The following is a 26,048-nucleotide window of genomic DNA, read 5'->3' on the forward strand; positions in this document are numbered from 1 at the left end:
GCCTAAAATCTTACTCCTGTTTGACCAATGAAAAGCCAACAGACCTGGACAGGGCAAATGGGATAGGTGTGGCTAAGGTCCCTGTGATCTGAGGACAGAGAGGATCTTGGGAAGGAGAAGAGAGAGCAGAGGAAGAAAAGGAAGGAGGTCACCGCCATGGGTGAGGTGGAGTAAGAAGCGCATGGCCGGCGTGGGTGGAGGATTTGGCCCAGAGGAAGAACATTAGCAAGTACTTGGGATTATGGATGGGAGGTAGCTTGGTAGAAATTATTAGAAGCAGATGGCACCGGGTGAGGGTAGAGAGATATGGAAGGTAGTTTAGGGGATTAAAATCTGCCCTGCCCCAGGTGAAGAAAGGCAACTTTAAAATACAACAGGTGTCTGGCCTTTCATTGATTGATAGTAGGTAAGAAAATAACACCATAATAATTATAGGGCTAATAATAGACCCCACCTTTAAATTAACAGCAACCCTAACCCTAACCCTTAACCCTAACCATGAGTAACCCTAACCCTAACGACCTTAACTCTAACCCTAACCCTAAACCTCACCCTAACTTCTTAACCCTAATCTCCTTATTTCCTAACCCTCCCCCTCCCCTCTAACCATAACATTCACCCCCTAACCCTATCTTTTCAACTATTGCTTCTGTAAATATGCATGGAAAAATTCAGGTTACATTTCTTTTTTAAAAAATGGTTGTTTTAAAGATTTATTTATTTATTATGTATACAGTGTCCTGCCCATATGTATGCCTGTCCACCAGAAGAGGGCACCAGATCTCATTATAGATGGTTGTGAGCCACCTTGTGGTTGCTGGGAATTGAACTCAGGACCTTCAGAAGAGCAGCTAGTGCTCTTAATCTCTGAGCCATCTCTCCAGCCCCAGGTTATATTGCTTAACAAATCACTAATATAAATAAAATTATTTTGTTCTTTACACATGGTTAAATGTCATTTCATAAAAGTATAGTAAGAACTTAAAACATGTAACTCAGTTTTCTATTCTTAACATTTATTAAGATCTTTAGTTTGTGCATCATTTACAATGACACATGTGCCTTAAAAAGGTTTCTTATACAGAGAGCAAGGAACACTTAAGTAATTAATCCCTATAGCATGCACATAAATTTTTTTCAGGTTGTAAAAGGGAAGTAAATTTTAAGCCTTTAATTTAAAATCATTACTTGGGAATGTCAAATTTTTTTGAGGTTGAATGTATTTCCTGGTAGGAAATAATTATATAATAACAATGAATTAGTGCGCATAAAAGTGTCTGGAAAACCTTAATGCTATGCCTGATGAACAAAAGAAGAGCTCCTATGTGCATTAGATGTATATTTTTTTAAAAAGTAGGTAGCATGACATTAGAAGGTATCAAGATACTGATTATAGGACACATAGATATTCAAGGCACATGACTAGGCTAACAATTGGCTGTTACAAACACTAATTTATTGTTTCATTGAGAAAAAAGTAAAATGTAATATCACTTCTATTTACTTTTACATATTGATAAATAAATACAATTATTTTCTTCTTTTCAGATAGATACCAACTCCTATATGACTGATGCCAAAATAGATGAAGCAGCATTACACTCAAATTTTTTTATACTATAATAAATGTATGTTAAGATATTTTATATTTTTCCTATATCATTATACCATCTATTCTCTTTCAGGTTTTAAAATTATTCAAAATTAGGCAGATTAAAGAATTTGCTAAGCCACAAAGAAAGATCAAACTATTATTCAAAAGAAATCAAATTCAAATCCTGGAGTGGACTTCTATTCATTTTGGGCTTTTCCCAGAATGGAAAAAAAAAGAACCTTCCCACATGACTGCATTTTGTGAGGCTAAAATGTATGCACTTTTACTATGGCTCCTTTCTTTTTCTTTGGTGAGTCAGAGGTATTTGCCTCCCCTCTCCTCAATTACAGATTTTATTAACAACATATTTGTCCAGAATATGCACAGAAGAGAAAAGAATATGTAAAACTCATAATTCATCTTCTTAATTAAACTTTGTAATGGAGGAACTGAAGATATTAAACTATCTGCACTGTACTTCATTTCAGAAAGTAAATACTGGGAGAAAGAAGGATAATTCTTGTGCTTCTAATGGGCTAGCAAAATGTTTCTCACCTTATTGAAATAAAAATTCAATGTTAACTACATTAACTGTATGGGCTCCTGGATATAAGCAGCACCAACAATTTATTATAATCCCCAAAATTCTCTATTTATTATTTTGAAGCACCTAAACTCTCCCATAACAAAAGAGACTAGAATGAGATGTTAGCAATACAATCCATCTTCCAATACTTTGTGAACATACAAAATTCCTAGATAGTTTTAGCAGACAGGTCATAAGATTGGTGGTTTCCACCTTGGCACACTTTGCATGTTAAAAACAAAAATGTCTTTCTAAGTAGAAGGTTCTACTTAACAAACTAAAGAAACAAATGCCATTTCTCCTGTAAATAATGGTTCAATGTGAAGTTCATTAAAATAAACTGTATTGTAGGACAAAGATAAGTCTGGAGGCATATAATACTATTAAAACAAGAAAAAGAGAAAAAAGATTAAAAATCTGGCAGATACTTTCTGAGAGTAGTGAAAAGCCTGAGTCACATGGGTTGCCTTTATCTCTTTTCACTCTCATATCCTTGGGTAATGGTAACTTTTTCTTTCTTATTTCTTCACACAGGTTGGCCATGTAAACCCACCACAGAGAGCTGACACAATGATATAGATGAACACCTGGAAGGAGAAAGAAGGCAATTTTACTTATGTGACTCTACCACAAGGTTCACAGAACCCATTAAAGAAACACTACCACTAGACTAGGGGAATAATGAAACCAATAGTGAAACTATATAAAAAATAAGGAGCTATAGAGGACAGATTTTATTATTTTCTTTTTAAAAATGTTGGTTTCTAAAATGTGGTGGGATACAGTTTAAGAGAAAGAATAAGCAGGCTACCAAGATGAGACTTGATAGCCTATGACCATATAGTGGGGGAGGAGGTCCCCCTTGGTCTTAGACCTAGGGGAAGGGAATAGGGTGAAAGCAGGAGGGAGGGAGGAATGGGAGGATACAAGTGACGGGATAACAACTGAATTGTAATCTGAATAAATTAATTAAATAAAAAAAGAGTTCTATAATAACTCACACAACTGTATGCACATACCAAATTTCTTCAATCATGAGTCTGGATCAACACAAAACACATACCACATAGCTAACAAATTTTAGCTGAATAGATGAAATCACATTAATTCATATATAATTGTTCATATATACTGAACTGGTTGAAAGTTTTACATACAGAGAGAGAGAGAGAGAGAGAGAGAGAGAGAGAGAGAGAGAGGGAAAGCGTGTGTGTGTGTGTGTACAGATATGCATACCTGGAAGAGTTTATGCAGAAGCCAAAGACTCTCCAGTGTCTTCCTCTATTGTTTTCCTATTTATTTTTTGAGACCAAGTCTCTCACTGAGTATGAAGCTCACCTTTTCAACTAGGTTGGTTACTAAGCAAGATTCCCAGGATCTACATGTCTACACTGCACATGCTGAGGTTATAGGCATGCATGGCTATGCCTAGCCTTTTAGGTAGGTGTTGGAGATTTGGACTCAGGTCCTTTTGTTTACAGAGCAAGAGTCATATCTTCAAACTCAACTTTATTTACCTCATTATGCACAAAAATTCTCAACAGGAGAAAAGGAGTTTAAGTAGAGAGTCATATGTAATGCTGATTTCACAAGAAGAGATATTTCCTGATCATGTATTTTACAATTAAAAGGTATAAATATAGCCTATTTCAGTGTTAATCAACAAGAAAGAATCCCAGTATCCAATTTCATTCTTTCTTTTTGCCTTCCTTCTCTCTCTATGTCTCTGTCTCTGTCTGTCTGTCTCTCTGCCTCCCTCCCTCCCTCACCCCTCCTCCCCCTCCCTCCCCCCCCATCTCCCTCTCCTTCTTTTTTGTTTTTCAAATAGGGTTTCTCTGTGCAGACCTGGCTGTCCGTCCTGGAACTCTCTCAGTATATCAGGCTGGCCTTGGGCTCAGAGACACACCTACTTCTGCCTCCTGAGTGCTGGGATTAAAGTTGTGCACCACCATTGTCTAGCCCAATTTCTTAAAGAGTGAAAAATAAGCTGATATACTAAAGAGAGAAAAACTTACAATCGAAACGATGATGATGATGACAGTGAGCTTGATATTCTTCATACACATGGCTCGAGCAAGATTTCTGCTGGTAGTTTTGAAAGTGACAGACTAGAAAAGAATCATCAGATGTTTTATTCTTGGTACTTACTATACGAATGATTTGTAGTAACAACCTTCAAGTTTTAATTTTAATCAATTCTCTTACTTTTATGGTTCTAAGGATGGAACCCAGGGCCTAGATCACAGTAGATAAGAACTATATACTACTGAGCCAGAGTACAAGCCACACATTCACTAATTCTGTTTAAATTCAAATGTCCTTCTTCCCTTCCTTCTCATTTCAAGTAGAGACTGGTCATTCAGAATCAGTAGTTGCCCAGAGCAGAGTTCTCTGAAACCTATAATAAGCAGTATGAACACACTCGCAAGGCTTCACTTCTTTTTCTTCTCTATGTAACAACGCACATAGTGTTGAATGAATAAGTGATTCTTTAGGGTAAAACATTGTCTATTTTAATAAAGTCTTATTCTAAGCCAATTGTCTGCAAGCATATTAGTTTAGTCTATCCAGCATGAACTTTGGGCTTTGAACCACACGTACAAATCTGTTTGATTTTCCTAAGAATATAGGTATTTACTTATTAAATGTCAAAAACCCACTGGGTCACACTCCTTCAGCTATGCATTTTCTTTTGCACCATCACCTTTTCAGTATCTAGTAAAGCATTTTCACCAGGATATAAAAAATCTAAAACAAATAAGTAAATGAATAACAAAATGTACTAATTAACCAGCAATTCCACTCCTAGGTATGTTATATAAGATAGATATATGTGAAAGTTCAAAAGTGCCATATAAAAATGTTTTGGGCTATTTTTCATACCTAAAACTGGAAACTACTAAAAATATCCATAAACAATAATGAAATATTATACAGTAATTAAAACACTTTACTAACATATTTATATAGTCGACATATCATGGATTAATGTCAAATTTTTGACAGAATGAAAAGTAAATGTTACACTTTCTTTTTATAATTTTTGTAGACACAATCTTAGGTAGTACTGACTAACCTTGAACTTGTTATGTAGTCAAGGACATTGGACTCCTCATAGTTCCAGCTACATTTCTAAAATGCTAGGATTATAGTTATGCACCACCTTGCCTGGCTTAGGTGGCTATGCTGGCTCGTTTTTATGTCAACTTGACACACGCCATAAATATCTAAGAGGAGGGAACCTCAACAGAAAAATTGCCCAAATAAGACTGGCTGTAAGCAAGCCTGTATGGTGTTTTCTTAATTAAGGAGTGCACAGCTCATTGAAGGTGGTGCTATCCCTGGCTTGTGGTCCTAGGTTCTACAAGAATGCAGGCTGAACAAGTTATAAGGAACAAGGCAGTAAACAGCACTCTTCTATGGCCTCTGAATCAGCTCTTGCTTCAAGATTCCTTGCCTGTTTAAGTTTTGTCCTGAATTCCTTCAATGATGAACAGTGATGGGCCAGTATAAGGCAAATAAACTCTTTCCTCCCCAAGTCGATTTTGGTCATGGTGTTTCATCACAGTAATAGTAAATCTAAGACAGACGTGATGGGGATTTAGCCCAGGGATTTGTGTACACTATCCAAGTATTCTACAAATCAGGCTAATTAATAGTTTTTTACTCTATGGGGATAAGTCAGGACAGAGACCATCTTTCAAAGGGAGCAGTCAGCCAGTATAGGGTTAAAAAGCACCTCTGGATTTTGATCATACTCTAATTTTTAATATGCATGTTGGCTCAATGCATATGTTTGCTTACATCAGTAAATTATTATAAGATGTACACTTACAAATAATACAACTTTTCAATATGGCTGCTACATTTCAATAAATTGCTTTCTTTACAAATTCTCTATAGTGCAGCAGGTAACAAGGTATCAGCCTGGTTTCATTTAGTGCAGAATAAATAGGATGCCATGCACAAACCCAGCTGCTACATAAGTATATACTACATGCCCAAACTAACTAGACCATGTGAGAAGGCTCTACAAAACTATCAAAGGTAAATGATCAGAGAAAATTGTCCTTAACTGAAAAAAGTTAACACAGATTACAAGAGAATAATAACTCTAACAATTATCTTCTATCAGTCAGACTTTTGTAAATATTTAATTTTTTGCTCAAGGTTAGGATTAGAGTCCTTTAGTTTTGGAAATATTTATTTTCAGCGAATTATTTCAGAGGACTCAGTGAATTCCCACATACAAAGTTTCGCTACTTAGCAGCTAGTATGATTTGTGACTACAGCTAATTTATTGTTTCTTGTGCGAACCAAGTATACTGAGGTCAATTATGATCCATAATATCTTATTAACAAAATATCTCAGGCTAGCAGGAATGGGCTAGTGGACTGATCTCAGAGTAGAGCAATCAGCAGAACAAAACTGAAGCACTACCCTCAGGTTAAATATATTTTAGCTAGCAATGAAAAGCAAATTAGATGAAATAATGTGGTTGAAAGCCTCCACTTGCTGGAGTTGGAGATGTATGTCATAGTTATGTTTTAGTTGAATTAATGCTCTATCTGAACAAAATCTATTCTATAAACTATTGTGTCTTTCCCATTTCATAAACACATGCATGTCTGAATTATATACATAAGATTTTTATGGAACATCAATAAAAGTAGATCTCACAACATTTAAAAGAAAAGATGTATGCCACCATGCATGGCCCAACTATTAGAATCTTAGCTGTTCGTGGTAACAGGTAAAGATTAAAATATGGTAATCCTCACAGAGCCTTTTAATGTAGAGAAATAGGGACACTTATTCCAGATTCCAGTGGCACCTAATAGCATCTTTATGCAATAATGCCAGTTTTAAAAAATTATGAAGAATCCCAAGAATAACAGATGTTGGTTCTCATCAAGAAGAGGCAAGTGTGGCTAGTAGCAGCTCTCTGTGTCTCAGAAGTAATTTTGTTGCAGTCCTATGTAACATGATTTTGAAGACAAGGCTACTATTACCACATTCCTATCAAGTTCCACAGCACATAGGTTTTTAAAAAAATTTTTTTGTATGTGTGTGTGAGTGAGGGGCTTGTGGACACTGAAGCTCCAACCAAGGACCATGTGTGCACTGGACCGAGGCCTCCTATATAGATGTAGCAGATGGGCAGCTCAGGTTTCATGTGGGTCTCCTAGTAAGGGGAGTGGGGGCTGTCTCTTACATGGACTCTTTTGCCTGTTTTTGATCACTTCCCCCTGGTAGGGCTGCATTGCCAGGTTACAGAGGAAAAGGATGCACTTAGTACTGATGTAACTTGACATGCTGGGGTGGGTGGGGGCTCCCCTTCCGTGAGTAGTAGGGAAGGGAGGATAGGGAAAATAGGGAGGGAGGGTGGGACTGGGAGGAGAAGAGGGTGGGGGCTATGATGGAGATGTAAAGTGAATAATAAAAAATAAAATAAAATATATAATTTTTTAAAAATCCAGGCAGTTTGATTCTAGAGTTCATGTTCTTAATCACTACAGTCTTGTTGCTACTCACAATCAACATGATTATGATGTTTTATATTCACTGCCATCTTTACAGTATCTATAATCACCTTAGAGTCATGTATGCATGTCTGTGATAAATTATCTAAATTAAGTTAATAGAAGTAAGAAGATACAACTTAAATATGGGCAACATCATCCACTGATCTAGAGTTCATTGCTCACTTGAAAGTTTAAGGATAAGTCACACCAAGCTGAAACTTCCAGAAGAGGTACATAAGGTGATGAATTATCAGTTGAAAGACTTTGCCTCAATCCAAAGTTTTAGGAAATTATTTCTGTATACTGAATATATTTTCTAAACAAAAACTTAATTAATGACTACTGAGAGATTGTGGCTGCTTTGTATGTCTCACTGCTACACTTCTTATCACAATGTAACAACATAATAGACATGAGAAATGAAACATAAACAAATCATCTTACTATAAAATTTAAGACATTTCCAAATGATCTTAGCCGTTAGTACAGTTGTTCTAATACCCTGGGGAAAATACCATATTCTATACTTACTGAATCCACAAGGTTTTCTGTTTTATCTATCAGTAATTCCAATCTTTCTCCACGTTGAGCAACCAAATCTGGAAATGTTTTTAGAGATAAAAATAGTGTTTTATATTAGAAATAAAGAAACCCACCCACCAAAGCCAAGGCTCTAAAACTGAGACCAAAATTCCAGGAAGTCACTATTTGACTACAGAAAAGTAGCTAACCTCAATTTAAGACAACTGGTAGTTGCAAAAGGAGACAACAGACTCTACAGTTCAAAAACAACTTATTTATGGAAAACTGTTAACTTCTCCATTCTGGCACTAGCGAACACCTTCCCAGTTTCCCTATAATGTGAACTGTGCCATTGAATGACTGGGTCCTTTGCCCTGATCATGGTGAGGTCAGAACTGAAGATCACACACCTCTGGCATTAAACAAAGCTCACTCTAGTTTTTGAGATCATCTAAATTCTCATCCTTTATTTCTTCCTATACACTCAATCATTACCTATCCTTAAAATAAATATGAAGTTTTGAGGCCAGAAAGACAACCCAGAGGGTAAGGGTGTTTGTTGCCAAGCCTAACAACCTGAGTTCCATCTCTAGAACACATATAAAGGTGGGAGAGTTGTCCTCTGACCTTCATACTTATACTATGATATGTACCAGGTACCACACATACTTTCAAAAATGAAAATATAAATATAAAAATAATAGATTGAGTCAAGAATTTCAAAACTACAAACAAGAAAAATCGATGCCTAGATAGCTTTAAAGATGAATTCTATATAAAACATTTCAAGAAAAATACACACCAATTTATCAGGAATTTCTCCAAAAAATAAAGATATATTTTTCAACTGATTATATGGGTCCAGTATTATTTTGGTATTAAAGTCAAACAAAGACATCACAGGAGGATCTGGGGATGAGCTCACTTGGCAGAGTTCTTTGTGAGCATGCATAAATCCTGGATTTACTCCTTAGCACTGCATAAACTGGTACACACTTGTAGTCCCAATATTTTGGAGGTCAAAGGTGTGATGGTTAGTTTCAATTGACACATTGACACAACTTAGAATCACTTGGGAAGACAGTATGAATGAATATTGTCTAGATCAGCTTGGACTATGGGTAATTGTCTTATTTGCCTTCATTGATACAAGAAGACCCAACAAAAATGTGGATAGCATCCACTCCCTGGTTTTTGGCCCTGGGACATACAAAGTAGAGAAAGATAGATGAGCACTAAGCATGCATGCATTTATTTTTTTCTTCACTGTGGATGTGATAACTGGCTGCTTCAAACTACTGCCTTTGTGACCTCTTCTATAACATGGAATTATAAAGCTAAAATAAACCTTTCTTCTTTAAGTCGCTTTTCTCAGGATATTTTATTAAAATAACAGGAAAAAAACCTAAAATATGGGAGGACCAGAAGTTCATGGTCTTCCTCAGCTACATAATAAGCTTGAGAACAACCAGGGATATACAAGACTGTCTTACAAAAATGAAACCATAAATAGAAAAAAACAAATAAGCTAACAACCTCCCTCTGTCCCTGCCCCCACCCTGGCTTGTGGGTGATGCCATCCCTGGGCAGGTGGTACTGGATTTATAAGAGAGCAGGCTGAGCAAGCCATAGAAGTCAAGGCAGTAAGCAGGAGCCCTTCCATAGCCTCTGCATCATCTCCTGCCTCCAGGTTACAGTTCGGCTTGAGTTCATGACCTGACTTCCTTTAGTGACAGACTATGATATAGAAGTATAAGTCAAAAAACCTTTTCCTACCCAAATTTATTTTGTTTATGGTGTTTCATCACAGTAATACTAACCATAACCAAGGTACTGCCTGATACACAGACCAGGGAAGCAAGTAGGCCAACTGCAAATATTCAATGTTCCCTTCTTTCTTCCAAATCCAACCCCCTAGTCTCACACTAGACACCTGCTGCAGCCTCCCTTCCCTATCTGCCATCATTTTCAGAGGATCATACAGATCTTCTCCTCCAACATTTCCCCACACTCATACCTTTGTCTCAGCCCTCCAACTCCAGCAGGCATTTCCTGGGAACCCACCAGCCAAACCTTCTAGAGAGGCAAATAGGCCAGGGAAGAAGGTAGATGAGCTTCAGTTCTATACTCTCCCTTCTTTCCTCTAAATCCAACACAGACATCTCATCCCTAGCTCTGTAGCAGACTACCTACTATGGCCTCTATGCCTCCATTCCCAGGAGACTAAGCAGATCGTGGCATGACACCCTCCTTTCCTATACCACTGTGGACCCACCCCTTCAGCCTCTCTCTTCTAGTTCATTCCTATTCCTAACTATCAACTGCTAATACCTCGAAACACACTGAACCAGTTATTTCAAGTGAGATATTTAGAAACATTACCTACTAGACAGCCACCACACCCTCCTAAGAACAAGAGAGAGCAATAGAAACCAAGGAACAAAACATCCACCCAACAAAGGCAAGATCAGCACCTAGATCAGCAGCTCTTGACCCATGAGTCACAACACAGAAGTCATGTATCAGATATCCTGCATATCAGATATATGCATTATGATTCATAACAGTAGCAAAATTATAGATATAAAATAGCAACAAAACAATTTTATGGTTGGGGGATCACCACAACATGAAGAACTGTATTTTTTTCCCCTTTGGTTTTTCGAAACAGGGTCTCTCTGTGTAGCCTTGGCCGTCCTGGACTCACTTTGTAGACCAGGCTGGCCTCAAACTCACAGAGATCTGCCTGCCTCTGTCTCTTGACTGCTGGGATTACAGGCTTGTGCCACCATGCCCAGCTTATGAAGAACTATATTAAAGAGTTGCAGAATTAATAAGGTTGAGAACCATTGACCTAGAAGGTGAGAACAAAGAAGTTCTCTTTTAGCCTCCCTACAATAATTTCTCTCAAATCTAGTAGTCAATTATTATTTTTGTTTATATGGATAAAATTATGCCATTAAAACATACCTATGTTTCTGACCATTATTCCTTTCAGTTCATCCACTTGTGCTTGAGTCTCCATCACTCTGTCTAGGCCCTTATTCTCGGAGTGATGCTTCTACAAGATATTAAATTTTAACTTGCAATATTAAGACATTATTTACAATAAGAAATAAAGAATAACCTATATTGAAGAATGCTAAACAATTATAGTTCTATTATATAATATATTATTAGATTTAGGAAAAACATTGGCAATATAAAAATTGGCATCATATGAAATGTTTTTTAGTATATATATATATTTTTTTTTCTTTTTTTGAGACATGTTGGTCTCTGTAGCCATGGCTGTCCTGGAACTTGATCTGTAGACCAAGCTGGCCTGGACCTCACAAAAGTATATTATTTTAAGTAAAATTCAGTGACTGTATTACAATACACGAAATATATGAGAATCTTAGAACAGAAGTAAGGAGATATGTACTCTGTGTTTATACAGGAAGAACGGAGAAATTTAAAAATGACTACAGTTGGGGTGGGGAGAGGCACGATAGGATAAAGGCATCCTTAATTTTTCCTCACTTCTTCAATATGATGAAATAGTGGCATGTTCATTTCTTTTAAAATTGGTTCTATCTGCTGGGATCACATCATTGGCTTCTCACAAGATTTAGAATCTAAAACACTGATGATAATATATATTTTGAAACTATTATTCAAGGTAAAAACTATAAAGTACTTTATACATATTACAGATATTTCACTATGGGAAGTGATTTAGAAAAGATATTATTTGATCCACTATAAAACTCTCATGATACAAATATTTTCATTATCTCTGCTATACGGAGGAAATTAGTAATTCAAAGGTTCATGCACAGATTTGGAGCTAATAGCAAACCAGTTATTAGTTTCATTGCTACTTAGAATATTTTTAAAAATATGAAAAGTGAAACTGATTAAAAATGTATAGTTTTCAATATTCACAATCAAATAATAGTTAGAGGTTATGCCTTTGCACTTAAATATTCTTACAGATAAAAAATGTATTTTGAAAGATGCTGACCATCATTCATATCATAAATATGCAGATTAAAAACACAATGAGATACCAGTGCATACCCACTAAAATGGATGACAGACACATTAATGTTGAAAAGGATGAAAAACCCTGGAACTGCCAATGAAAATTTAAAATGGTACAATAACTTTGGAAAAATAGTGCGATAAAATTTTAAGTTACACATTACTTACCATATGGCTCAGCACTTCCACTCCTAGGTATTTACCAGAGAAATAAAAACATATGTCCACACAAAGATTTGAGATTCACAGCCGCTTTACTCATGACAGTTGAAAACTAACAGCAACACAAACATCTAGCAATAGGTAAATAGGTAAAACAGGATGTATATAGTATTGTTTAGCAGAAAAAGAAAATATGCTAATTTACTCAACACAGATAAGTACTAGAACATTATAATGAGAGAAAAAATGAGACACATCAGAATACCTACTTTATAGAAAAATCTAGAACAGACAAAGCTAATCTATAGAAATTAAATATAGATAAGTAATTTACTGGAACAGAATATTTGGGTAGGTGACTTACTAAGAAGGGGGATGGGGGAAAGCTCATGGTAATGGAAAAGTTTTTAAATCTTGACTATGTTGCCATTTTGGAGAGTTTCTCTTTCTCTCTCTCTCTCTCTCTCTCTCTCTCTCTCTCTCTCTCTCTCTCTGTTCAGTTGACAATAAGGAAGTTGTGAAGATGAACAGATTTTTAAGTGACTACTTGAGCTAGTCAAAAATCAAACTTACATCATGGATGAGGAAAAGGTTTGTTATATAGGTTAAAAGGCCAGCTGACATGTTTAGTGGATTTAATCATTACGTAGGTAGTGAAATTAGTCTATCTTTGACATTCTTCCAAATTCTGAGATATGCTATCAGTAATAAAGAATATCACCAAACAGCTTTCTACACTAAAATGAACCCTTTACATCTTTTCATAAGGAACCTTTATCATGTTGCTTTATAGTGACACAATCAGAAAAGTGTTCTATAGGTAAAGGTAGGAAAGAAGAAAATATAAATAAAAACACTATGTTCTGAAAAAAACCTTACCAGTTGTGCAGCCAAAACACTCGAAAACTCGCTATTCATGGCATATGGAAGTGCAGTCTGTGCTCTTGAACCATAAGTAGTCTGGAACCTCTTCCTTACTTCATTCAGAAAACTGAAGGCTCGAGAACGCTCAAAATCCTGTAAAATGATCAATACTGTATTCACATTTCCAAAGTAAACATATATATGTGGCAGATTGGTAACACAATACAATAGGTAGTATACTGACTAATGACTCCATGAGGAAGAACCAGAACTGATCCTGTTTCATGGATCAGGAACCAAAGACTCTAAAAGACAACTAACTTGCCATACATTAAACACCTAAGTAAATTAAAAAGCTGAGAGCCAAATCCAAAATAAAGAAAATGGTATTATTAACTCAGGGGTTAGGAACTGATTTTTAATTCTTCCAGTTCTTTCACATGATCTATTGCAAGATCCAGCACAAGAAGATGCTCAATAAATCCATAAAAATAGTTTAGTTTAGGGGCTGGAGAGATGGCTCAGTGGTTAAGAGTACTTGCTGCTCTTAAATAAACCAAGTTTGGTTTCCATCACCCAGGTTGGGTAGCTTACAACTACCTATAACTCCAGCTCCAAGGGATCTGAGTTGCTCTTCTGACCTCTCTGAACATTCCCACACATACACATGAATAAAATAAAAAAACATATTAAAAAAGTACAGTTTTAATATATATAAAGATAATGCCATTGATATGGATTTTGAACTGATATATTTCAATATGAGTGATTCATCTTAAAAAGGTCAAGTGATATATGCTGTCTACTCCCATTCAGTAAGAAAGTTATGTGTGTATGTGTGTGTGTACAGTTGCAACAAATCACAGTTTAAGAATTTTGCTACTCAACTTGGGCCATTTGAGGTTCTAAGACAGTTCTCATATACTTGAAACATTTTCACAATAGCTCTTTCAGATACAGCTGGATTTTATTGTGAAACTAGAGATAAAAGCCACTATGATGATCAATGTAATTGAACATCTTTTTCACTTAGCTTAAACCAAGGATTCTTTATTTTTTTGTATGTATAGGTGTTTTCCCTGCATGTATGCCTATGCACCATGTGTGTGCAGTAACTCAGAGAACACAAGAGGGTGCCATATCTCCAGAGATGGGAGTTACAAATGTTTGCCATGTGGGTGCTGAGGATCAAACCTGGGTCCTCTGGAATGGAAGTAGCAAAACAAAGGAGTATTAAACAGTATTTTTAGCTTAATCATATACAGAAGTATTTGTTAATATGCTATCACAATTATGGGCATTTAGAAATAGTTTACATGCATCACCATTTCAAAATTATTATTAGGTTGATGGCTAGGTATTGTCAATGAAGTCATAAAGAAGTATATTGATCACTGTATTCTTAAACATCTATTGAGTATTATATGTAGATAAAGTTGATATTGTTTAGAATCCCATGTGCTCTAGTTCATATATCTAACAACATTCTCAGTGTAGCTACAAGTAACAAAGAACCCCTGACAAGAAAGTTTAAGAACATTGATTTACAGAAATGAAGACAATTCTATGACTCTGTCAGAGAACATCTTAGAAATAAGCACATGGCCATATGACATGAAAGGAATGGTAACTTCAAAAGAAGATAGAGGGGTGTGATTTCCTCATTCTTATAATAAGAGATCAAAGAACACAGTCCCTCTTCTCTGTACAGAAATAAATAGCCATATAGCTATAAGCAAGCATAAGGTGAATTGTAAGAAATTGAAAATGAGTAAAGAAAAGGAGAGAACATTCCTTGATGACATTATTAAGTTACTGATCATTCTGGGCTTATAGCCAACATACTCAGAAAACAATCTAACCAATGTAAAATACACATTTACATAGTTGGCCAGGTAATGAAGTAATCATTTTAATGTTCATTCAGTCGACCCCTCTAGCTCCTCCAGTTCTTTCTCCCCTTCTGCGCTAGGTCCTCTGCATACATGTTATGATTGTAAGCCAGGTGTTTTGTGGGACTCCTAACAGTGGGTCTGCGGGTGTTTCTGATTTTTTTTTTGTCTGCTCTTGGGACCTTTTCCTCCTATTGGGTTGCTTTTCCAGCCTTAATATGAGAGTTTTTGCCTAATTTTAGTGTATGTCATGTTCAGATGATAACCCTGTTGGCCTGTTCTTTTCTGAAGGAGAAGTAAATCTGGGGGAGAGAGGATATGGGGAGGGAATGGGCACAGGAAAGAGTTGGGGGGCAGCCTGGGAGGAGTAGAGGAAGGGGAAACTGCAGTCAGAATGTATTGAAAACAAAAATAAGAATCAAAAAAATTAAAAACAAAAAAAAATCATAAATGCCAATTTCAACATACTATATGTTGATAAAGGTTCAGAGAGATTAAGCAAAAATTATCAAAACTGAGCTGAATTATACATATTTAAGTATCAAATGTTGTCATAATATGTTCTTTATAAAAAATGCAAAGTGTAGAAAAAATTCCAGCCACAAATTTTGTATCACCATTACCCACCATAGATATAGATAATTAATAATTGACTATATTAGTATATGTAGTGAAATAGCAATATATCTTCATGAAATAGCAATATATCTTGAAATTACTTACATCATCAGTGATACAAAGATATACAATCCTGTCTTGACAGATGTAATGAAATAAATAACTGTAAAATAAAAGATATAAAACTTATTGTGGGTTTTAAGCATCACTTATTTCACTTCTAAGTTCTAACTATATATAAGCCAATTCAGTATGTCAAACGTCACTATATTGATTACAAATACAATCCAGTCTCATCTTCCCCTACCTGACGCATTTCTATCTATGGTTAGACTCACAGGAATTAATGAAACATAAAAAGTTCTCTTTCCTAAATATAATAACATGCATCAAACATTAAAATCTTAGCTACAAAAGCACAATTGGATTCTTAAGGACTAAGGGAGAGATAGTGCCTTAGAAATGGTGCACATTTAAAATTAATCCCCAGTAGGCCACAGGGCTTTTGTTTTTGTTTAGCTTTTTATTTGCAAATAGAAATACTTTTGCTACATTTGAGTCTCTGTTTTGATCAAGTTAATGCAAGATAGTAAGGACAATGTAAAACCATCAGTCTTACATTTCTGAGATGACAGTACAAGGAATTACAATGCAGCATGGAAAACAAGTTTATAAGGAAATTGAGGATAGCATATGGTACTCTGGGGACATAGAGGAAGCAGGTAATAGACATTTACCAATGGGTAAAAGTGATATATGATCTGAATTCTAAAGAATAAATAATAGATAGCAATGCAAAGAGTCAGCAAAGAGTCAACAGAAGTACAGAATTAGGCAGTGTAAGGATGTAGAGATAAAAGAACACATAATAGATATAGGAGAGTAAAAATCTGTTCACATGACAAAAGTACTGAGCATATAGGAAAAAAAGGAATTGTCTAGACAGATGGCAGTAGGAAAGTAAATAGACACTGGATTATACAAAATTTTATAAACTGCTTTGTACACTACCTTGAGAACAATGAAAAGATTGAAAACATTTTTCTTGGCCTGGGGCAGGTAATGTTATTACATTTGATAATATCCAAAATCAGTATGTAATCCACCACCGCAGCACTAATCCTACATATGCTAATACATATCATACTTAACATTTTAAAAACCAAATATGGTAACTGTACTCCAATAAAAGGTGAGAACTATTACAAATGTTATAAAGAAACAAAGAAATCAGTACTGAATAGTAAATTGTTATGTGTAGGTGGAAAACAAAATCAAGGATTAAAGTAGTAGAAAACAAAGACGTTAAAGAAAAAATGAGTTAGACAAGAAGGAATGGGCAGACAAACTTGTTGAAGAAGGTAAATATTTGGTGAAGAAGTGAAATATAATTCTGAAGTTTTAGGCTTAGCTACCTGAGTATCCAGTGAAAATATTCCACATATATAATCTTGATGTTCTTATTTTGGTATACAGAAGTAAAAGTTATCTTATTGAGATGACAAATATGATTATATGACTAAAATTAGGGCAGAAGGTAAAAAAGAAAAAAAATCAGTAATTAAACCTCACCTAACAAACAAAGGAGGAAAAATATAAGGAGTTTCTCTAAGAAAAATTAATCACTACCACAGCCCATTCCAAATGGTTGTCAAGTAGTTATTTGATCAGATGCTAGTAAGCAATTTCTTTGTTTCTTGTCATTGTCTTTTCCAAATGAAAGCTTATAATTCTCACTCTAGTGATCTTGTTCTTATTTTAACATTGTTGATAGGGTTGGAGTATGATAGTAGGAAAAACATATGACTCGTTCTGTTTTGTTTTTTGTTCTTTGTTCTTTCTTTTGTTATGATCACCAGGCCATAGGACTCTCAGAACAGATGGAAAGGACTGTGCATCACCCAGGAACTGTGGACATACAGCAAAACACAGAAAACAGTTGAGTCTTTAGAGTTGGGTATGTTCCACATTTGAGAAGGAAAGTTCATCCAGGTATTAAAATGGCTGGAGAAAAAATGGAAAACTGAAAATCATCTTCTGCTAAATTAAAATAAATTCTTTCAAAGTAAGAGCTTTACTTAAGCTTATGACCATAAAGCCAAAGATGATAGTTTCTAGCTTCCCTTCTACCTAGCTTAGCTGCATGACTATACAGTAAGGAGGGGAAAAAATGTAAGTAGAAACTTAAAACCATAAAATGCAAGGGATATTTCTGACCCTTGCATTTAAAAACACCAGAAAAATCACTGGGACATAATAACAATAAAAGAAGCTGTCCTGAACTATTTTATATACATCAATTTTGTGTCTTGGTGTCTTTCTCACAGTAGCTTTAACTAACTTGTAAAAGGGCTTAACCTTATAAAGTAATAAGTAAAAAATAAGCAGCTGGATGTTGTAGCACACACCTTTAATCCCAGCACTCATGGAGGCAGAGGCAGGTGGATTGCTGTGAGTTTGAGGCCAGCCTGGTCTACAAAGCGAGTCCAAGACAGCCAAGGCTACACACACACACACACACACACACACACACACACACACACAAACCAAAAAACATAAATAACAACAACAACAACAAAAACCCAAAACAAAACAAAAAAAAAACCCAAAACCAAACAAACAAAAAAAAAGTAAAGAAATAAGGATTAAGTAATAAAATAATTTAAGCATCAATGAGGAAAATTAAGGTATTAAACAAGATTACTAAGATTTCCCATTTATATCCTCTCTAATATGCTACTATGTGTCTTTCTAGAGCAAAAGCTGTCATACCTTAAAAACCTTCAGTGCCTTTCCATTGCCTAAATGTAAATATAAACTCTTAATATGCCCTATGAAGCCATGTATGGCTTTCTGCTATGTATCTCGTTAGTCTTATCACCATCATGCTGAACACTAGTCATAGAACAGCTTATAATTCCATAAATATGACTGCATCACTACTTAATGGTCTTCTTGATGTTCCTTCTAACTAGAATGCCACTATTTCACAGTATATCCTATAGTTACATAGAGATGTCCTCATTAAACTATAATCTTTATAAAGACAAATATTACATTTCTTTTTATATCACTTTTACCAGGTAAAGTATTTATCAATAGCTAAGTACTGTGTTAATATTTACTAAAATAATGAAAAAGGGAATACTATTTATATTATCTGTATCATTTCACATATCTTAGAACTCTATAGCAAAGCCATTGTTTTATATATAACATTTCCGTATCTTTCTTTAATATATCACTTCAAGTGATAGAATAAAATAATCCTAAATTAAATCAAAAAGTAACAAAACCAAACTGTATATTGCTTTGAGATAGGGTTTCACTCTGTGGTTTAGGCTGGCCTTTAACTCACAGTGGAATCTAGTAGTAGGATGAGAGGCATGAGCTAGTATCATGCCTAGCTTAGCACCAGACATTTTCCAAGCTAGTCAAATTACTGTTTTGTCAAATTAATCTACCTAAAAGCTTGTTTTCTACTGTTTTGAATACAATAAAATTCCTTCGTTCCCTCTACCACATGCAGATCAGAACTCACTTGCCATGTGAGTAAGTTAGTTTATTATTTTCAGAAGGTATCTTAGCCAGAATCTGCTCTGTCACCTCCAGGAAGTTTCCTCCACACCAAGCATGTTTGGCAAGAATAGTGGTTCCCCTGGCAACAACAGCAAAAAGAATGGCCATGACTTCAATCTATTAAAATTAAAAAAAAAAAGACAGATTTAGAATACCATTTAGGCATGAACTTTCAAAAGTAAACTTATCATTTATCTGTATCCATCTAGAGATAGTATTGAACAAGTCACTATAGCATAAAAATTAATGAAGACAATAGGAACTGGAGGCACAGCTCAGTGATATAAAGTATGCTTAGTATCCTTGTAGCCCTGGCCTTCATCCTCATAAATAGGGAGAGAAAAGGAACAACCTAAAGGTCTTCTACAAGCTTATGATTTAAACTGCTTATAGTTATAAAATAGTGTACACACAGGCTGTATTTATAAATTATATAGCAGAAATTGATACTCTTTTGAAAGCAATGGTCACAGATAGCAAAGTGATATAAAGACGCCATCACAGTTTAATGAAATAAGCTCATTCTAAAAGTTTATCATAGAGAAATAGTTTAACGGAAACTAGACTCTGGTTTCACAAAGATGACTGTTAACAATAATAATACTTTCTATTTATTAAGTACTCACCTTGTAACAGATGATACTAGTTTAAGTACTTTAGTTAACTCATTTAATCATCACAGCTCAGTGGGATTATATCCAGTTATAATGCTATTTTACACACACGCACACACACACACACACACACACACACACACACACACACACACACACACACAATGAGGCACTGACCCTTTAACTACTTCCCCAAAATTACAGAGCTAAAGTGATATGGTGACTTAAACCCAGATAGTGTCATTCTAGAACCCACATGGCTGCATAAAACCAATATTATGTGATTTACGCCTATATGATAATTATCTCTAATGTTAAGGCATTATCCACAAAAGCAACTAAATGGAATTAACCCACACCTCCCACAAGAGAAGAGTTGTTTTATAATTTATGGTAGGACCTTCATAAACAAAATATTACCAAAACAATAGAGCATTAGTTAAAAATTACTTTCCTAACATCTGGATATGAATATGCTTATTTTTCTTCATACAACAAGCCAGATTCTCCTGTTTCATGGTTTAAGCTATACAAATTAACAAATTAACTCTTCAATGTACTATAATTTAACATGTTCAGTTTCACCAAATCAATGGTTTTCAAATTATAGTAAGACTATGAATCATGTTGGGTGGCAGAATGAGTCTCTTGACATAATCTCTTAAAATCCGATTTTTAAGACAGAGGTCAGGTTCTGAAAATTATAGTTAAATAATTTAACTATAGTTTTATTTAACTATAGTTAAGTAAAAAATAATCCTGGATAAGCTTAGAAGAAAATAAATCACATAACCCTACTCCAATACACAAAGTAGAAAACTATGAGGTGCCTGAGGTCAGAGAATCTGCTGAATTCTAATTATAATCTCAGCATTGAAGGATAGTATATAGAGCAAAAGGCATTAATCTGTCTTTTCAGTTGATCTTCTAGTAGGATCTCTTCTTCATTCCTACTGCCTAAATTTCTCCCTGGGGTTGTGTTTTCAGCAGTCTTCTTTCCAGACTCTTCAGTACAAATATGTAGAAGTAATATTTTCCAAAGCAATGTTTCATACTTTTTATCTCACTTGATCTAAAAGCCTCTCTTGACTACATACCATCCAACATGTTCCCATTATTATTCTATTTCTTAGACTTTTGTCTATATATTATACTTGCTTCTCTACCTCCTTTTAACCCTTCAACTTACTATACTCTGGCTTTTGCCCTTAACAATCCAAAAATGCTACCTATAATCACCAACAGCCTCCCTCTATGCTATAAAATAGTGATCACTTTTCTATTATTACCTTATTTTATCTCTCAAGAACCATCAACATGCTAGCCAATTCTCATTCTTGAAACATTCCCATGTACTTGGCTTCTTTAGCTTTCTTCTTGATGACTTTTTCTTCCCTAACTTACCACTAAATATTCAGTTCCCTAAAGGACTGATTCTATACCATTTTATCACAGATGAGCTCATGTGGACTTGACATTTAAAATATTATTCATAAGAGATACATTGCATACAAAAGAACAAGGTCAATGATAAAACCCAAGATACAACCAACAATTGAGGGAAGATAAAAGAGTACATTTTGTTGTACTCTTTTATCTTCAAGATATTATCAAGAGGACCAATTGGGGAAAGGTGGCCCTGAGACCAAAGGGAAAGAAAATGTTGAGGACTAGAAAACAGAGACTTCAATTATATAGGGAAGGAAGCTATTGGCTAGGGTCAAAGAGACATATAGTCAAGCAGAAAAGGCACAAAGAGATACAAAGATAAGAATTCAAATGCTACCCACTCAGAAAAAATAAAGTAGTAGTCTTGGTCACTCTGCAACTTTAAGAGGAAAACCAAGCTTTGCAACATATAAAAAGATTATTTTTTCATAAGCTGTAAATTCATCATGAACCACGGGCATGAGGTAACTATTTAAAATGCCTAAATAATCCTAAATTTTATTTTTCAAAAAGGGTAACTTGCTCCCTTTAAGTCCTATTACTATTTCATGCTGTGCTGGTTAGACTGTTCAGAGAACACCGAATTCAATTCTATGTATCTCAAGATTAGACAGAGGGGAGAGATTACATGTGAGAAATCTGGAGATTATGTCATATAAAGGATGGATTGAGGAAAGATAGTTAAGAAAAAGAGAAGAAAGGAGACTGCGAAATGGTCTTTAAGTTTATAGAAAGTGTATATGTACTGGAATAGAAACCATACTCTTAAGAGTAAAATTGGGAATAGTGGAAATAAGTTACAGTGAGTAGTGAGGGTTTTTTTTTTTCATCAATGAAAGTAGTTCCTAATTAAATTTAGACTGCTACACATTGCATATATAGCTGACTTTCTTTTGAGATTTCATTAATAGGGATGATTTTACTCTGTCCTGTATTACTGAAAAACTCTACCTATGGTCAAATCTTGATTCGCCACACTGTAACTCTTTTGCAGTTAAATATGTAACACATTGATGAGTGTTGAGATAACAGAAACAACTGTAGCAGAAAGAACACTTACTGTATTTGAAGTAAGGAAACCTAGCTCTACTAATTATCAGCACTATATGATTATCTAATAAACCACAAAATGCTGTACAAAATAACATTCAAAAAGAAAAAGCATGGGATCATAAGCCAGAGAAGCAAAAAGCAAGCAAACAAACAAGCAAAACAACAACAACAACAACAACAACAACAACAACAACAACAATAAAATGTAATGGAAGTATCAAACTTTCATCAACACCATTTCTCCCAGTTCTCTTAAACATTTCCCACTTAGGGCAATATCCATTATAACAATTGTACTTAGATCTTGCTAAGAATTCTAAATTAGTTTTCTGTTGCAGCTATAAAAATTACAAAAAAAAGTGGGTAACTACTGACAGAAATTTATCACCTCAAAGCTCAAAAGGCCAGAGGGCAAAAATCAAGGTGTTGGTAGGTCCATGTTTCCTATAAAATCTGTAGGGAAGAATCTTTAGTCTCTTCTAGCTTCTGGTAGTTTGCTAGCAATTATTTGGCTTGCAGTTGTAGCACTTTACTTTTGCCTCTCTAGTCACATGGTGCTATCTTGTCTTCACATAACATTGTTTCTGTCCTTATGAGACCAATCATATTAGTCAAGTGTCTACTCCAATATGACCATATTTTAACTATATTTACAAAACTCTATATGCAATAAGGTAGTACACACAAGTGTTAGGAGCCAGGGTTTCAACATAAATTATGGAGGACACAATTAACAGTACTCATTGTTCTCTCAAATCAATCCTAGTCTCCATTTTCCATATAATTTACATTCCTCCAATTTGCCTAGACTACTATAAAACCAGCTACCTCATCTTTTTCCTTGGTGATATAAGAGACCTGTCCTTATGGCTATGAGGCAATTTACTATGGTTTGGACTTAGAGAAGCCTGTTGTAGTTGGAAGTGGTTGTGCATATCTGTGATACTAGCACTTGGGAAGCAGACATAGGCCTACCAAAGAGTTCAGGGTAAGTCTCAGCAATATAGTGAATACAAGGCCAGCCTGGATATGACAGTCAAAGCAGTAGACAACAGAGATATGAAACTCGGGAAGAGAGGACTCCTATACTAAAGGGAGTCATAATTAAAAAAAAAAAAAGGGAGGCAGACATAAATGAATACAATAAGGTATAAAGAATGAATACTCTAAGAATAACCACAATTGTTCAAATATGATAAGATTATGTGATTCTAATCTTGAATAAAGACAAACAATGGTTATGTACCGATCTATTGGCATTTTCCTCTGTACACTATTAACATTTCTCCTTAAAAGAGGTCAAAGTATTTGCTTTACTCTATCTTCCCAATTATCAGCACAATACCTGACAAATAATATTTATTGAACAGTTAAGTAAACACTAGGTGCACTTAAAATAGTATAACTGGTAGATAACTTTATATTCTATAGACCCTGGCAAGAAAATTTTTTGTTTTTGTTTTTACTACCCAACTCTCTCCCTAATTCAGGCAAGACTGTTCATTGGTAGTCATCTAATCACCAATTCTTTAGTCTGAGACATAGCAGGAAATAAGTCAATGGCAGATAAACCACTAATTGTGACGCAATAACCTTGGAACAGATGGCAAAAGAACTGTCAAGCCAGACGATTATAAAAAGGGGGGATGTTTGTGCAAATTCATGCTACAGACCAAGATTACTCTTGTTGCTATCACAAGTGTTGTTTCTGGAAAATGATCTGAAGTCCAACCCAATTCCTCTCACTTTCTCAGGATAGAATTTTATTCTGCCAAGAAAACTACCTTTTAAGTTTTTCATCAACCAACATACAGCATCATCTTGATTTATTATTCCTATTTATCCCTGTTAGCCAAATATATAAGTTCCCATATTTGTCACCTCCTATATCTAGTTTGCTACCAGTGTATATCCCATGCACTCAAAGGAGTACCTAGTATGTATCCATTCTTTAATAAATATGTTAAATACATTGCTTCCAACCATAGCTATTCAAAGGTAAAGAAAATTTCCAAAGAGAATGGTAATGCAAGTCAATGAGTGTGATGAATAAAATCCAAAGGAAAAGGCTTCATAGTTCATTGGTTATAAGACTCAAAGCTATATTAACCAAAGACAAGTATATGACCAATTTGGTAAATATTGTCTAGCAAAAAAAAAAAAAAACATTAACAAACTCAAACAATAGGTTTCGCAGATCTACTGGAACTGAGAAAGAGGAATGTCAATATTGGTAAGGGTGTATGGGGGCTAGTAAATTACAATGAAGCATGCACACAGAAGGGAAACATGAAGCAGAAAGTGATATCGGTGAACATGGGTGAAAGAGTTTTTTGTTTTGTTTTGTTTTGTTTTGTTTTGTTTTTGCTACAGAAAAGTCTGCAGAAGGCGAGTGAGAGAAACTTAATATTTTCCCATCTTGTAATGACAACCGAAATGACGCGTTCTGACACTAACCCGAGACCTCTTCAGCAGCATCAAACACACTTTTCCCAACTGGAGCTGCTCAACAATTAGAACTACAAACAACAGAGAAATCAAAGTCATCCTTGCCCTACCTTTTGCTCCACCCTAGCACCTTCTAGCTTTCTAGCTTCTAGTTTCTCTCCTCTTTCTCTTTCTCCACCCCCCCCCCCCCAACCCCGCCGTCTCTCCGTCCCTCCCTCCCCCCTTCCCTCTCTGTCTATGTCTCTGGACTGTATCCTCAGCTCCCGCAGAAAATGCCTCACTCCATTTACCTGTCCGGGTACCCTCTGGCGAGCAAACGGGCTCGTGACCAAGTGGTGCAGGTCCTCCTAGAGTCGCCCACTGCCCGAAACCACAGATGGATAGGACTTGACGCCGCAAGCTTCCGGGTAAAGGGCTCCGCCTATGCGTGGCCTCCTGGGAACGTGAGCTCTCCTCCAATGGGAGCAGGCTAGAGGGCGGGATCTGAGTCGTTCCCAACCTTCCCCACTTCCCAGGACCCATACTGCACTCTGGGAGTAGTAGTTCTTCTGCCTTAGGTTGGGTGAACCACGCATAAATAACATCAAACGCTGTATTATTATCCCGGGGAATGAGGGGATGCAAGACAACACAAATATTCTACCAGTATAATCAGAAGGAGCTTCTCCTGCTATCTCCCCACTGACTCTCAGCAGATAATGTCTTCTGTTCAAAGACAAAACAATCTCTGTGACAGAAACCCTTGTGCTTTCGCTATGAAAAAATTTACCTTCCTTGTGTTCCTCACGAATCATTTCTCCCATGCTTTGGCAGCAAAAAATAGCAATAGCAGCAGCAAACAACAACAGTAAACATCAACACTCCGGTGATTTGAGTCTGCTATGCTCTAACCTTTTTCTCCTTTGATAAACTCTTCTTTCTTATCACCATCTCCCCACCCCCACCCCAACTTCCCTGTTCCTTGGCTCTTTATTACCGTCATTTAGAGAGCCTACAGTTTTCTCTTATGTAAAACATTTCAGTCACCCTTTTCAACCCCACACTTTCAGCCTCCTCACCACACAAAGACTTGAGTGCTCATTCTCCAACCTCTCCATTTCATACAAAATTCT

General features: G+C 35.6%; 1 protein-coding gene across 4 annotated transcripts; it reads right to left on the minus strand.

The window, feature by feature from the left end:
• Positions 1 to 2,564: 2,564 nt before the first annotated feature.
• On the minus strand, positions 2,565 to 25,369 carry VAMP7 (vesicle associated membrane protein 7). 4 transcript variants are annotated; one of them, XM_084788657.1, is made up of 9 exons: positions 25,227 to 25,367; positions 24,946 to 25,007; positions 19,335 to 19,489; positions 15,899 to 15,956; positions 13,299 to 13,436; positions 11,199 to 11,289; positions 8,238 to 8,305; positions 4,196 to 4,288; positions 2,565 to 2,767 (listed from the first exon to the last, which is right to left on the minus strand). In XM_084788657.1, exons 2-9 carry the CDS (start codon positions 24,964 to 24,966, stop codon positions 2,699 to 2,701), a joined length of 693 nt encoding a protein of 230 aa, XP_084644783.1. In that variant the 5' UTR covers positions 24,967 to 25,007; positions 25,227 to 25,367; the 3' UTR covers positions 2,565 to 2,698. The 4 variants fall into 4 exon arrangements, with proteins under 4 accessions (XP_084644783.1, XP_084644786.1, XP_084644785.1 ...); XM_084788660.1 differs by having other exon boundaries at positions 19,400 to 19,489; positions 25,227 to 25,364; XM_084788659.1 differs by lacking the exon at positions 24,946 to 25,007 and having other exon boundaries at positions 19,400 to 19,489; positions 25,227 to 25,369.
• Positions 25,370 to 26,048: the final 679 nt, after the last annotated feature.

This window comes from Acomys minous (genome assembly GCF_964271855.1).
Source record: "Acomys minous genome assembly, chromosome: 7".
In the NCBI taxonomy this organism is placed as follows: domain Eukaryota; kingdom Metazoa; phylum Chordata; class Mammalia; order Rodentia; family Muridae; genus Acomys; species Acomys minous.

Coding starts and splice junctions, on each gene's coding strand:
- VAMP7 (XM_084788657.1), bottom strand. CDS start 24,966: ATGCTGCTGAAGAGGTCTCGG. Junction 11,290..13,298: donor GTGTTTTGGCTGCACAACTG/GTAAGGTTTTTT, acceptor AATATCTTGTAG/AAGCATCACTCCGAGAATAA. Junction 2,768..4,195: donor TCATCATCATCGTTTCGATT/GTAAGTTTTTCT, acceptor TTCTCCTTCCAG/GTGTTCATCTATATCATTGT.